This window comes from Watersipora subatra, chromosome 5, assembly GCF_963576615.1.
Source record: "Watersipora subatra chromosome 5, tzWatSuba1.1, whole genome shotgun sequence".
In the NCBI taxonomy this organism is placed as follows: Eukaryota; Metazoa; Bryozoa; class Gymnolaemata; order Cheilostomatida; family Watersiporidae; genus Watersipora; species Watersipora subatra.
Genome location: NC_088712.1, coordinates 21,230,755 through 21,243,442, shown reverse-complemented (window position 1 = coordinate 21,243,442; position 12,688 = coordinate 21,230,755). Strand labels below are relative to the sequence as shown.

The 12,688-nt window shown below is 36.5% G+C and overlaps 2 protein-coding genes across 4 annotated transcripts in view; one reads left to right on the top strand and one right to left on the bottom strand.

Moving 5' to 3' along the window:
• The window catches only part of LOC137396837 (echinoderm microtubule-associated protein-like 2), a 31,586-nt gene extending 26,327 nt beyond the window's left edge, over positions 1-5,259 (bottom strand). For all 3 annotated transcript variants that reach the window (XM_068083145.1, XM_068083146.1, XM_068083147.1), the window contains exons 1-2: positions 5,093-5,259; positions 4,728-4,859 (exon numbers count right to left, since the gene is read on the bottom strand). In XM_068083145.1, the coding sequence (XP_067939246.1) occupies positions 4,728-4,859; positions 5,093-5,147 (187 nt within the window). In that variant the 5' untranslated portion in view covers positions 5,148-5,259. The remainder of the gene's footprint in view (positions 1-4,727; positions 4,860-5,092) is intronic.
• A 406-nt stretch (positions 5,260-5,665) lies between these two features.
• Positions 5,666-11,791, top strand: LOC137396486 (ATP synthase subunit delta, mitochondrial-like). The gene is made up of 3 exons (XM_068082780.1): positions 5,666-5,846; positions 10,176-10,372; positions 11,509-11,791. Exons 1-3 carry the CDS (start codon positions 5,682-5,684, stop codon positions 11,642-11,644), a joined length of 498 nt encoding a protein of 165 aa, XP_067938881.1. The 5' UTR covers positions 5,666-5,681; the 3' UTR covers positions 11,645-11,791.
• Positions 11,792-12,688: the final 897 nt, after the last annotated feature.

Here is a 12,688-nt window from a genome sequence, read left to right as displayed (position 1 = left end):
CTATCAGAATGGGCGTTACAATGACTTGCTATGCACTGGGGGGGGGGGGGGGGGGGGGGTAAATTTATGCATGTTAAGATTCAATCTACACTGCATATTGTTGATTGCTCTAATGTAGTAGATATTAATTTCGAACTTCCTGTGCATACCCTAAATGAATATATCTATCATTGAATAAGTACTCGATAGGCTTTCATTTATTCCTACGCATATCCATACACTTGGAGTTGTCCCTACACGCCGTCTCCAGCGATTTTTGAGTGACACTGCAGTTAATCAATTGATGGCCTGTGAACAAATCAAATAACTCTTTTGAGATACATAAAAGGCATGGATTCAGTTATTGTAACCTACAAACATTATGATATTTGTAAGCTCTTGAGTTGTGACATTAAGTCATGCATCATCAACGCATGCACTTTTTCGCGAGGGGATGCTGTTATCGTGTCAAGGAACAAATTAATAACTCTCTTTAACACTGTGAGTAGCTCGTGATAGTAATCCAAATGCCTCAATCGCACACCACCTAGGTGTAGAGGATTCAAAGGCACCCTAAAATATACCTGATGTTGTGACAACTTCCAGGGATTACAGAAACTATCAGCACACAATCCCATTCAGTTGGGTGTACAGGCAAGAAACAGAGAGAATACACACCTAGTGATTAGTTATATTCATCATCGGATAAAGGAAGAAAGCTGAGTAAGCTACTGAATAAAAATCAAGTGACTCTAATCAGCTTTGACACGCGCAAGCGGTGTTGAATACATGACTAATTGCACTTGAATACATTGGGGAGAAGCCAAGCAAGGGAAGGACACAGTCTAGACAGAATGGTTACTGATTCCTTGATCATAAGCAAGCCTCTGCATTAGTCCAGTTCCGTGGGGCTCCAATATTACTACTCGGACTATCAGTTTGTGTTTCCATAGGAGGGTTGTCTGACCTGCTGAATAATATGCATTTGGTCTCCGATGGCCACCTTTGTGTCATCAAATTTCGATCAAAATGTCAACTGCCAATCGAAGTGTATAATCTTGAGTTTGAAATTCCTTAATATTTTTATGATAAAACTGTTTTATAATCAACCATTTGAGTATTACAATTACTACACAAAATTACCTTTAAACAAGTTCAGTGCAGATACTCAGTACAGAGTACTTAGTTACCTACAGTAACTAAAGTTACTGTAGGTAACTATAGTTGCCAAGTCTAATATACTATTTTGTGACTAATTTTTAATATGTACAGTACATATTTTGATGTTTTTTTATCAAGGCGTGTTTGCATTAGATAATTACTAAGGGTTTCTTTATCCCTCTACGACATCTTTGTCTTATGATGCCAACACCGGAACGAATTAATGTCCTATGTCTGGGGCATGCTGTATGTGTAAGTAAAAAACTTAACAGTTGGCTATTACTGTTTCCTATTATATACAGCGATAGCGTAATGGCACATCCCCATGTGGCGCTGCAATGCCATCATTGAAACAGTTGTGTTGTTCTCAGTCATTAGTTGTTCTCAGTGTTCAGTGTCGCTGTTTGGCATCGAAACATCGGCAAAATGTTTCGATGCAGCATCCTTCTGTCATGGAAACGGCATTAGCGACCAACAGCGTTGCACTTGTGCAGGTTTTGTTTTCCTGCTGCTTCATATTTAGACATTTGCTTTGATATAAGGCGTCGTACAATTATCGGTCTACTATAGCGCCCAATGGGAACAAGATCTGCTTGTTGGCCCAGTGTGGCATTCGGCACTGGTGCAACCAGGTATCACTTTATAAAAACTTAGTAATGTTATTCCAAAAAAAACTCTGTAATTTTCTATCTAATTTTATTCTCACTATTTATTATTGTTTGACCAAATGCTGATAGAAATTGACTGATTGTACATTCACCGTTAGAACATGAACCCTAATGTGAGTGTACCATTCCAAGTAAACACAAAAGATGGTGTCCACCACCGCTCTTTAGTTTTTACGAAAGTTTTAATGACGACCCGCATGACAATTTCATAAGTAAACTATCCAAGGACAGAATCTCTGGTAACTAAGAGAAACAATAAAAATTATAGCATAAAAATAAGCTAAATGATTTATTAGTTGGCACGGCAATCGCACCAGCCATATGAAAACTATGAAATTGTCTACCAGCATTATTGCATGCACTAACACATACCTGTTAACTGCTGTCAAACTTGAAATGATTGACCAAGTGACTAGTATCTTTATTTACTTTTTACAGATTTGCTCTACTTCATACACTACTTTTGCGTTCACACTACGCTGATTTTGAACAAATTAATAAACTTGGTAACAAAAGCTACTGAACTTAATGGCAGTTAGAACACCTTGACACTGCTACCTATAAGCTTTTTGCTGTATAGGACATTGAAACACAAGTTGATACTTGAACAATAATCTCAAATCTCTGTTTGAAAAGTTATGTGAGCGGTCTGAGCGTAAAAATGCCAAGTTTACTACAATCCCACATCTGCTATGTACAAATAATTACATCATCGAGTTGTTTTGCCTTTGTGACAGTGTAGTGATCTCCTATGTATACATAATACTGAGGTAACTGGAGAGATTCTTCATAGGGCCTTCGGTGACAATGTAACAACTACTAGTCTTGGTAACTAATTTCCAGGCTAACAAAGTTCACAATGAAAATTGGACATTGAGCCAAACCACACCCGAATATGTTGTCTCCGGCCATACTTGAGATGGTGGTGCTCACTGGCACAACTATTAGCTTGGCAGAGAGCAGCGGTAGATCATGATGTGTGATTGAGGAACTGAAGCTAGAGGCAATTATGGCCGTAATCAGTGCAAAGATTAGGCATCTCAGAGGGGGCAAAGAGATAGCACGGCTAATGAACCAACTCCCCTCCAGGTCAAGGAATAGGCATGCCCTACTTTCATATAGATGTTTAATTTTTGACTCATCCACAACTCACTGCCAACACCTACACTTCCTGCCAATAATTGACCTTGATGCATATCCTGAGCTTGCATGACATAAGGATGAGTGTGAGAGGGTCCATGTGGTTAACTAGGGATAGGCCATTGGCTGTATACTTACACACTGAAAACCACCCACAAGATGACAAAATTTGAACCGTTAACCCAACTCGCAGTCGTTACAAAGCACCTAGTAAAATTTAGTCAAAACTATTGACGCAGCTGCTTTTGAAGCATCGGTCTAATTTTTTACGTAAGCAACCATGTCTGTATAATTTGCAATAGAGTTACAAAGTAGACTGTTAGAATAACCAAATGTGGAGATAAATCTAGTTCATAAACATATGATTAGAAAAGTGTCGCGGTTACATAAACATAGCCTCAAATCTCATTTAGCTTCTGTGTATGTAGAGAAGCAAACAAAACAAGTATCTTTGATGATATAATGCAGAGAAGAACAGACAAGTAGAATCTGTAAAACGACTAAAGTTATTGCCTCATGAGAAAAAGATCTAATGCATACAACCAATGATTAATGAGGATGGATATGAGAAGATAGGACAGATGGTTCTATCCACACAGCAATAATACGACTATTGAAAACTGGATTTTTGCACAAGCGGCTACAGATGGTGTTATGCTCCTTTACTGAATAAGAGCACTCTAAACTTTGTCCAAATGCTATAACCCGACAAGAGTTGATAGAAATTAGAAAACGCTTGTCATTAATGGAAAAGCAGTCAGTTATCCCGAATCATGAGTTTAACAACCTGGTGAAATAAAAGGGGTGTCATACAACCTAATCCATTAGAAACAAAACCAATCGAGTCAGCAGGCTTCTTGGTCACTTAGCTAAATAAATCTTGAATAGTGAGAGAGCATTGACATGGCTTTTGATCACTGTGATCTTAAAGATATTGAGATAAGTGGACTGGTACTTTATCAAGAGAGTGCAGCTGCGTGAACATTAACCTGTTTTGAGATGAAAAGATAAAACGGTCAGCAGTAACAAACAGTCGCTGGTTTCAATTTCTATCAAGTTTTGCATGCTCATCAATAATGCATGCAGAACACACAATATCACTAGCCAAGCGTACATGAATAAGGCCTATCTGCCGACATGCTGGGAGAAACACTTTAGATTTCTGCTAATAAGAACTTGTACTAACCACAGTAGTGTTGAATCTGAATCTACTTTTACAAGACTTACGTGTATTAGGAGCCACGGCAGCTTAGCATACACCAACTTGACCCTTTTGACGAGCTGATATCACCTTAATGGCTCACACAGGCCACATTTGTAGCAATCAAAATTTCATGTCGGCAAAGTTCTAACAAACTTTTGCTACCAAGATCTGTTTTACACTTAGCTTACTAGAAAAGTTCGGTTCTGCTGTGTACTTGGACCAATGCGAATCTCTATACACAAATGCTGGTCAGCATACAATCGATGCATATGGAACGATCAATGATGCTTTTGATAATTTAAATGCATAAGCATGTTGTGCTATAACAGATCTCAGTAAATTTAATTTAAGATTTCCAAATTAAGTTATTTGGATCTTTGATAGCTCAAAACGATCACATTATGTTGACTTTACACGCCCAATTATCAACTCTAAAGGATGCACAATCACGCGAGACCCACTTTCATACAACTTCTTATGAGCATGCTCGCAAAATAAATTCTCTCCAATGAAAGACGACTGACTATTAGCGCGCAAAAAGCCTCAACTTGAAACCTAACGCGGCTCCAACTAACCTGTTGTTTGCGCAGATTCCAGAGTATCAAGTCTTTTCGTGACTGCATCCAGTTTTGAGCTGAGACTGTCAATTTGCTTTTGCTGCATAGCAATAGTCATCACTAACTGGCTCTGTGCGTCGTCTTCCATACCTATCAATAAACCAAAACGGCGTAGAACTTTCCATTTGTGAAAAAAATTCAGTCAACATAAAATCGGCCATTTGCTGCAATATTTGCGTTGAATATTGAACTAATATATAATTAAAAATAACATTTCACAAAAATCATGTTAGCAGTAAAAGCAAGCTAAATCAGTTTTCGACGGATTTACTCCACGTGCATCTGTTTCAGCACCTGCACTAATTGATATTGTGAATACGTACTGCCATAACCATTGGTGTCGACCTCTGGCGTAGTAATAGCTTCTACTTCATCCATTGGTTAGTTCAGATCAACTCAATGCGTGAGCGATAAAACTTGTTCAAGCTAGACTAAAGTACACTGTCAAATAATTTTGCAAATTTGGTAGGTCTTTTTGGGTCACTATTTGCGGACAGGAAATGAAAGTGCGGCGGTTCAATCTTCACGTTCAACCAATCATTGTACACTAATTATTCTACAATATCTCATGTCTATGTTTGAAAAAGCCGGTCGTCGACATCGAAAGTGCCGGTGCTGCAAATATTGAGAAAACAGTGTAAGTCATGCGTCTTTGGTAGCTACTTTCAAGCTTTTTAAAAATAGTCCGGTAAAGATTTTGCAGGTTAAATTATTATGACGTAAAATAATATGACAAAGTCGTTAAACGTATTGTAGCAAAGACGATAAGTGTTTTACAGTCGATAAACTTTTATTTGGTGCTGAAAATAGCCTGTGTACCACATAAACAATAATCTTTGATTGAGTGTACAGAAAATTCACTGTTCGTACTACATCTAAGGCTACTACAACAGTACTAACTTTTGTAGCAAAATGGCCTTTTCCAGAGCGTGTTGTAGATTTGTACAATTTTCGCAACAGAGTGCTGCTACTCGAGCGGTGATAAGCAAAAGAGGTTATGCTGATGGCGCTGTTGCTATGGCATTCACTTTTGCAACACCTTCAGAGTGTTTTTATACAAATGCTAATGTGAAACAGGTAATATTATGACAACGCAAAGCTCACGAATTTATAATTACTCCACGAATAGAGCGTAGTTGTTAACCAACGGTAGGCATTAACATTAATTTTAATTAAATATTTACTATATAGTTAAACCTTATTTGCAAAAAAAGGTTATTTGGCTGCAACTGAATTGACCATTACATAGTTTCGATGTTTGATTTCGCCCATTCTATGCAAAAGAACAAACTATCGCATAAATTTGAATACGTTGTGTTCTAGCAAAGGTTTTCTCAGGAGGCAATATTGAGTTCACATTTCTAAAGTAATAAATGTTGACTGTTTCACTTTTTTGATCGTGAAATTGTCTGGGTGAAACCAATTGAAGTTTAGTGTTTATTGAATGGGACAGTAAGCTTGCTGAATTTTTCTTGATGTTACAAGTAGCCTATAAAGCAAACTTTTACTTTGTGAAATTTATCTAAATTGTGTTATCTTCAACTTCTTTATCTTCAACTGTTTTTGCAATGCCTTCAAACAAAGTATGACAGATAGTTTATGTAGCTCGTGAACGGACAACTTTATATTAATCTCCTAGTAATATCAGCTTAATTTTATTGTTAGAGTGTATCACGGCGTCTGCGAATTATAGCAACATTGCTGGCTAACTAGGCTAACTAAAAACTATGCCTTAGATTATACATTGTTATCTCTTTGGAATGTTTTAGACTTGTAGAGCGTCGTTTAAGATAACATATCGTTAGTTCCAAAAATGACTCATGCGACTGATGCAACAATTAGCGAACCTGATTTCCTTTAGGTACTAAGAATATTATTATGAAATAATTATATTAATTTCATCGTAATATATTTAAATTTTATAGTTAAAGGTCGACTTGCAACAAAATTCACGTTACAGAACGTTATTTGATATCAACAAATTCACCATGTCTTACCCTGCTGTGTTGAAGGTGCAAAATATGTGGAAATGTGATGACGATGCTCTTAAAAGCTCAAAAGCGAACAGTTAATCGCAGCCATCACGAAAACACCGTAGATTGGAATTCATTTTCAAAACGCCTCAAATGGGACATAGTTGAAAAAAGATGGCTTCTGTTTACACTTTCATGCAGCCTCATTCGTCAAAATATTTTCACAAATATACTTGACGCATTCAATAAAACCATGTCTATTGTCCTTACATGTCTATTTCATCACATTTGTAAAGCTGTCATTTGAGCCCTGATATCTCAAAACGTACCGCAAAAATTAGTTTAATTTTTTAACCTTAACTCGAAGAAGTATATATCATTCTCTGATGAACATGAGGAGTTTGTTGGTCACCTGCGATAGTCGAAAAATGCTGCAGAAACTGTTCGCTCTATTTGGCAGAAAGTATGGGTCACATGATCAGATTATGACTCGATGATTAGACCTGAAACCTTTAGACCTGATTAGCTGAAACGATATTGTGAAGCAGCGAGCATTTATATTTAATTATATAAATATTACTACATTTATATTTAATTACAAAATTCACAGTTTCGTATGTACATTTGATATGAGCTTTCCGGTAGAACCTGAAGTATTTGCTATAAACTAGCGCTACGAGAAGTTTTATATCGAGCCTTTTATTGGCCTTTAATTTCATGTGATAACATGACGTGTCAAAACCATAACCAAACTGTTGAAGTACGCCAGCCAAATAAAGATATTCCAAACTACGGCGTTTTTGTGATGGCTGCGATTAACTGTTCGTTTTTGAGCTTGTAAGAGCTTGTAATCACATTTCCACATATTTTGTACCTACAACACAGCAAAGTAAGACATGGTGAACCTTTTGATACCAAATAACTGTAATGTGAATTTTGTTGCAAGTCAACCTCTAATTATTATGATTAAAAATATTACGTGCCGCTGCTTATCATTAAAGGCCATATTATATTGGTATTACAATTGTTCAAAATTCTGTAAAACATTTTTGCTAGTGATTTATTCATCCAACTTGTTTAAGTATTGTACAAAAATTGTTTGAATACTTTTGTTTTTATGTTATTTATCAAGACATCCAGTGATCACGTCAACCATTCTATCACTCTTTTCTCAAACCTAGCTGGGCGATCTGTTCAGGTTGCCTGACCCTTTATTTTGTTTTGATTGATGACCTGTATCTGGAAGTTTAAACTACAGGATGGTCTGAAAGTCTTTCAAGTTGACTAGTTCAATAGCTAAACATAACAAGAAACTAACGGCAGAATAAAGAGCATCTGCTCATATCCCTCATCTGAGCTGGTCGGGAACTATTAAATCTCAAGTACAAGAGATGAAAACAGAATCAAACCGTGTTGCTATGTAAAATAAATAGCAACCACTTAAAGTGGGCCAAAAAAAGTTAATATTCTGCCGCCATTTCTCCTCACATGAGAACATTACTCCAACTGTCAATTGATCCCTGTGCCTAATGTACTGCAAAAGAAAAAAATTTAACACAAAAAAGTAGCATTTACGTTAATAAAGTATTGATAAAAACCAAAGTGTCTGTCTATTAAATGATTTATGCATAGGATCGAATACATTTAAGTTTTCTGTGTTTTTGCTTTGAAAAAGTCTATGGATTGTTATTCTCTGGTGATTGTTATTTTTTGGTTGGTTGGTACTTCAATTTGGTAGTTTTATTTCACCAAAAAAATTTGTCATACAATGATTTCCTGCGGTTTCATGTCTCAGCTGTGAACAACTCGATGCATCATGGGTTTTCAATAGCCCTAGTTCTATTGTGTGCGACGCGAAGGGCTGAGGTCTACATAAATTTGACAATGATTCAAAACAAATATAGAAGTGAGCTAATTTAAATTTAATTTACACACCTGGTAGAAAAAACAAAAAACAAAACAATAAAAACAAACATCGCTGCACTAGCTCTTTGCTTATTAAAGGCTATAATAAATTAAGTTTTCACCAGAATTGTTTTGGTAGTAAGATTTTGCAGCATTTTCCGTATTGTAATAAAGATGAACAAGCAAGCCATTTTAGAAGGTTGTTTTCAGGTAAATCACCATAATTAACCAAATATATTAGTTCTGGAATGCTTGTTTTTTCGGAAGCTCACAATGTCCAAACTAAAGTTGGTCTAATGTATGAAAAAGTCCTTCGTTTTTTCGTGACGTCATTCTATCGATGTCTGCCATCTTTATGGACAACTTTTATCGTTAAAAACACGAAGCTTCTGCAATTAATTATTGCAAGCAATGCTTTTGTTTGCAAATTTTTTATTGTAGTATCAAAACAACACCGAAAAATACTGTTAATCAAGAGAATGACGATCGTTTTCTACAAAGATGGCGGCTTTTTCGTGGACGAGTGCATGTGCAAACAGTGTGATGACGTCAGGAAAACGATGGATTGGCGCTTTAACACCACTTTGTAGCTTTTATTTTTTATCACTGTAAATATCCATTAGCCACAATTCCAACCCTTCTTCAACTTCATCGTGGAGGCTAAAGGTCCAAACACACTAGGCGATTTTATGGCCAGCGTCATGAGGAGGGCGGAGATATTGCTAGCGTGTGCCTAAACACACTTCAGCGATTCACTAGCAAACGATATATAATGGCACGCTCACAAACTGCCAATAAAATTCCGTATCATTAGTTTCTTCGGAGTTGTTAATAAATGTAGTAAGACAATATGGCGCCGTTTAGGCAACAACGTAAACCGCTTCCGCTTTCGTTATTAATTAAGCCTATCTCACTTTCACGGATTGTACACTGCCTACACTACAAGAAGGCATAAGAAAAAACGATTATTGTATTCTTAACTGTAATGTTTTACGATTTTTATATATTTTATCTTGTACTAGTTTTTATATATTTAATATATTAAATATTTACCATTCTCAAGATGGTCAACCTGCGCAATGATTGACTCCAAATGTTAGTTTTCTACTCGGATGTTTTGTAATTTTGGTTTGTTATGGTGTAATGGACTGGGGGTGCTATTATTAAATTTATGAACAATTCAGTGTTCGTTCTAAAAATGTTTCAATCGTAATAAAGTAGCCAATTGTCGTTGCTGTACGTTGGTGAACATCGATAAAAAATAATTATCCGCCATAAAATTGCATTCTGGTAAAAATCAACCAATCGAAATGCATCTCGCTAGCGATAGAGTTGTGTAGAGAAAGTCTAATGTTATCGCTCCGCATGAGCTCGCTGAGCGAATTCTAGCGCAGATTAGCGCCACGCAGCGCAATATCGCTCTAAATATCGCCTAGTGTGTTTTCACCTTAAGATCCAACACCTCTACGCTCACCTTTATATCATAGTATTCTCAGTGCATCCTCATGCTGCTATATCGCTTGACTAGGTTGATGTTCCCGCACTCTCCGGAGATTTTGGCATTGTGGCAAAACATGTGCCTACCCTGGCAGTATTAAAGCCTGGCGTTGTGGTGGTACATGAGGAAGAAGCTACACACAAATATTTTGTCAGCAGTGGCAGTGTGACGGTCAATGATGACTCAAGTGTTCAGATACTCGCAGAAGAGGCTACACCGTTGAACAGGTAGGACTGTTGGAACTGATTGGCAGAAATCACTAATATTACCAGTTTTTCTTCTTTTATCTTTGGTCATCTGTTGGATTCTTTTTGCAAAAATAAAGCTTGTCTAGGATTTTCAAAAGCGGAATTTATCAATTGGCGTCAAAAAGTTCTTGTTTTTCATCACATAAAAGTTGACATTAATATCATCGTAATTGCGTTACGTTTAATTGAAACACCCTAGTTATTTGCAGTTGTTTTATGAAATGTTAGTGTATATTTGAAGCCATCCATAATAAGCAAGGTTAAAAAGGTTCCATCCTGTTTGCCCTACACAGCAGTAATAATAGAAATAGCAGCTGATGCCTAGTATGATTAACTAATGATTAGACTTTTTTCAAAAGTGTGTGAAATGGATTCACTAAGGAAAGCCTAGTATTATCAGCATTTTTCTGTTGCACTGTTCTCATTTCGTTATCACAACATTGTTGGGTGCGCAGATTCATAGGTTTTAACATTGACATTTCAATTTTGGCCAATGGCAGCTCTCATAAAAAGTTGTCAACATATAATTGTAATCTCTTTTCATTGTAGTTTAGATGTCAATCATTGTAGCCATATACACAAACATATATATATATTTTTTAATTAATCACCATATCTTTAATAAAAATAATTTGTAAAGAACACATTTAATTTGGCAAGGATAATGCTTCTAATGACTTGCATGTTAGTGATTATGTACAAATGAGTCCGCTGCCTAACAGAGTGTTAACAGTTTGTTTCACTCGAACTAGGGATCTACCAACTATCGATACCTGCACTACATGACCAAATCTATACATAATACATAAAAATACATAACAAATCATAACAAAAACTACATAAAAAAGAATAATCTTAATGAATGCCATGAACAATCTTATTCATGACAAAGGAATAAGATTAACTACTGCGTCAGAATTTCAAATAATCATCACTTTAGTAATGAATTAGTAGGAACTACGTTTCTTGTAAAGCTGAAAATACTCGTGATCTGGGGTTTCATGAGCCAAGTTGAAATTGCTGATGTTTGTAAAAACTAGCTGGACCAGGCAACATCCCAAGCTATTGCTTTGGCCACTGATTTATTGAAATATGATATTACCTTATATTCATAGATTGGACATTGCTGCAGTGAGGGACGGCCTTGCCAAAGCACAACAAGAACAGAGCTCGGCTAGTTCAGAGCAAGCCAAAGCTGAGGCTCAAATAGCTGTGGAGTGTTTTGAAGCCATGCAGACAGCATTAAGTTAGCCATGTTGGTCCTTAATTAGTTCTATGACTGTACTGGGTGTTAGTTTGTTTGCAGATATCAGCTATAGTTACTGTCAAATAAGTGACATTGTCTTGGTGGAACTGTTTCACTTTTTTATTTATCACAATACAGATTGAAGGTCTTTACTCGTGTTTGTGTTATGTGATTGTTAGCATTGTTTAGTTGTTACTAGTTGGAAGGTGACCATCAATAGCAGTAGTTTTTTAGTTGATTACGTATAAGTATCATGATCTACACATCGAGGTTTCACATGACTAGAAAGAAATAAACAAAATGTCAATACACAGGATATAAAATTGTAAACATGCCCTTGATTCATTCAGTAGATTGACAAGGTACCTACATTCCTGTTGCTCTCGTCAACCACTTTAGTAGCTGCAATACAACTGGGAAAACTTGATAATTTATAATAATTGACTTTCTATTCTGCTATCTATACAGTAATAAAGCATAACGACTTGTTCCATCACTGCAATGTCATCAAGGAGCCAAGGAATGCATACAGACCTGCCAACCGAAGAGTGGGGCAATGTGTGGGATTTGGTTTTGGGGCAATTGATGTATCAATGATAGTATATATAAAATTGTGGAAATTGGGGCAAAAATCTTACGCATTTCCATTTTTTCTTTGAGGTGATTGCGTGAGTCTCACGCCCAATGCGTGAGTGTTGGCAGGTATGAATGCATATGGATCACTATCTATTGTCTAAGTAAAGCTATCTTAGAACATTAATTAAGCAATTCTCTCTGCTATCGTATGTCATGTTGACAAGCAGTAAGCTATAAAATAAGTATTAGTGGAAAGCTAATCTTTGATCCTTAATCTTTTTGAATATTTGGCTGACAGGCGGTTTCTAGTAGTTGTACAGCAGACCTGCCATCCCAAGAGTGGGGCAATGCGTGAGATTTGGCTTTGGGGCAATTGATGTATCAATGATAGTATATCTAAAATTGGGGCATAAATCTCACGCATTCCTCACGCATTTTCATTTTTTCTTTGGGGTGATTGCGCGAATCTCACG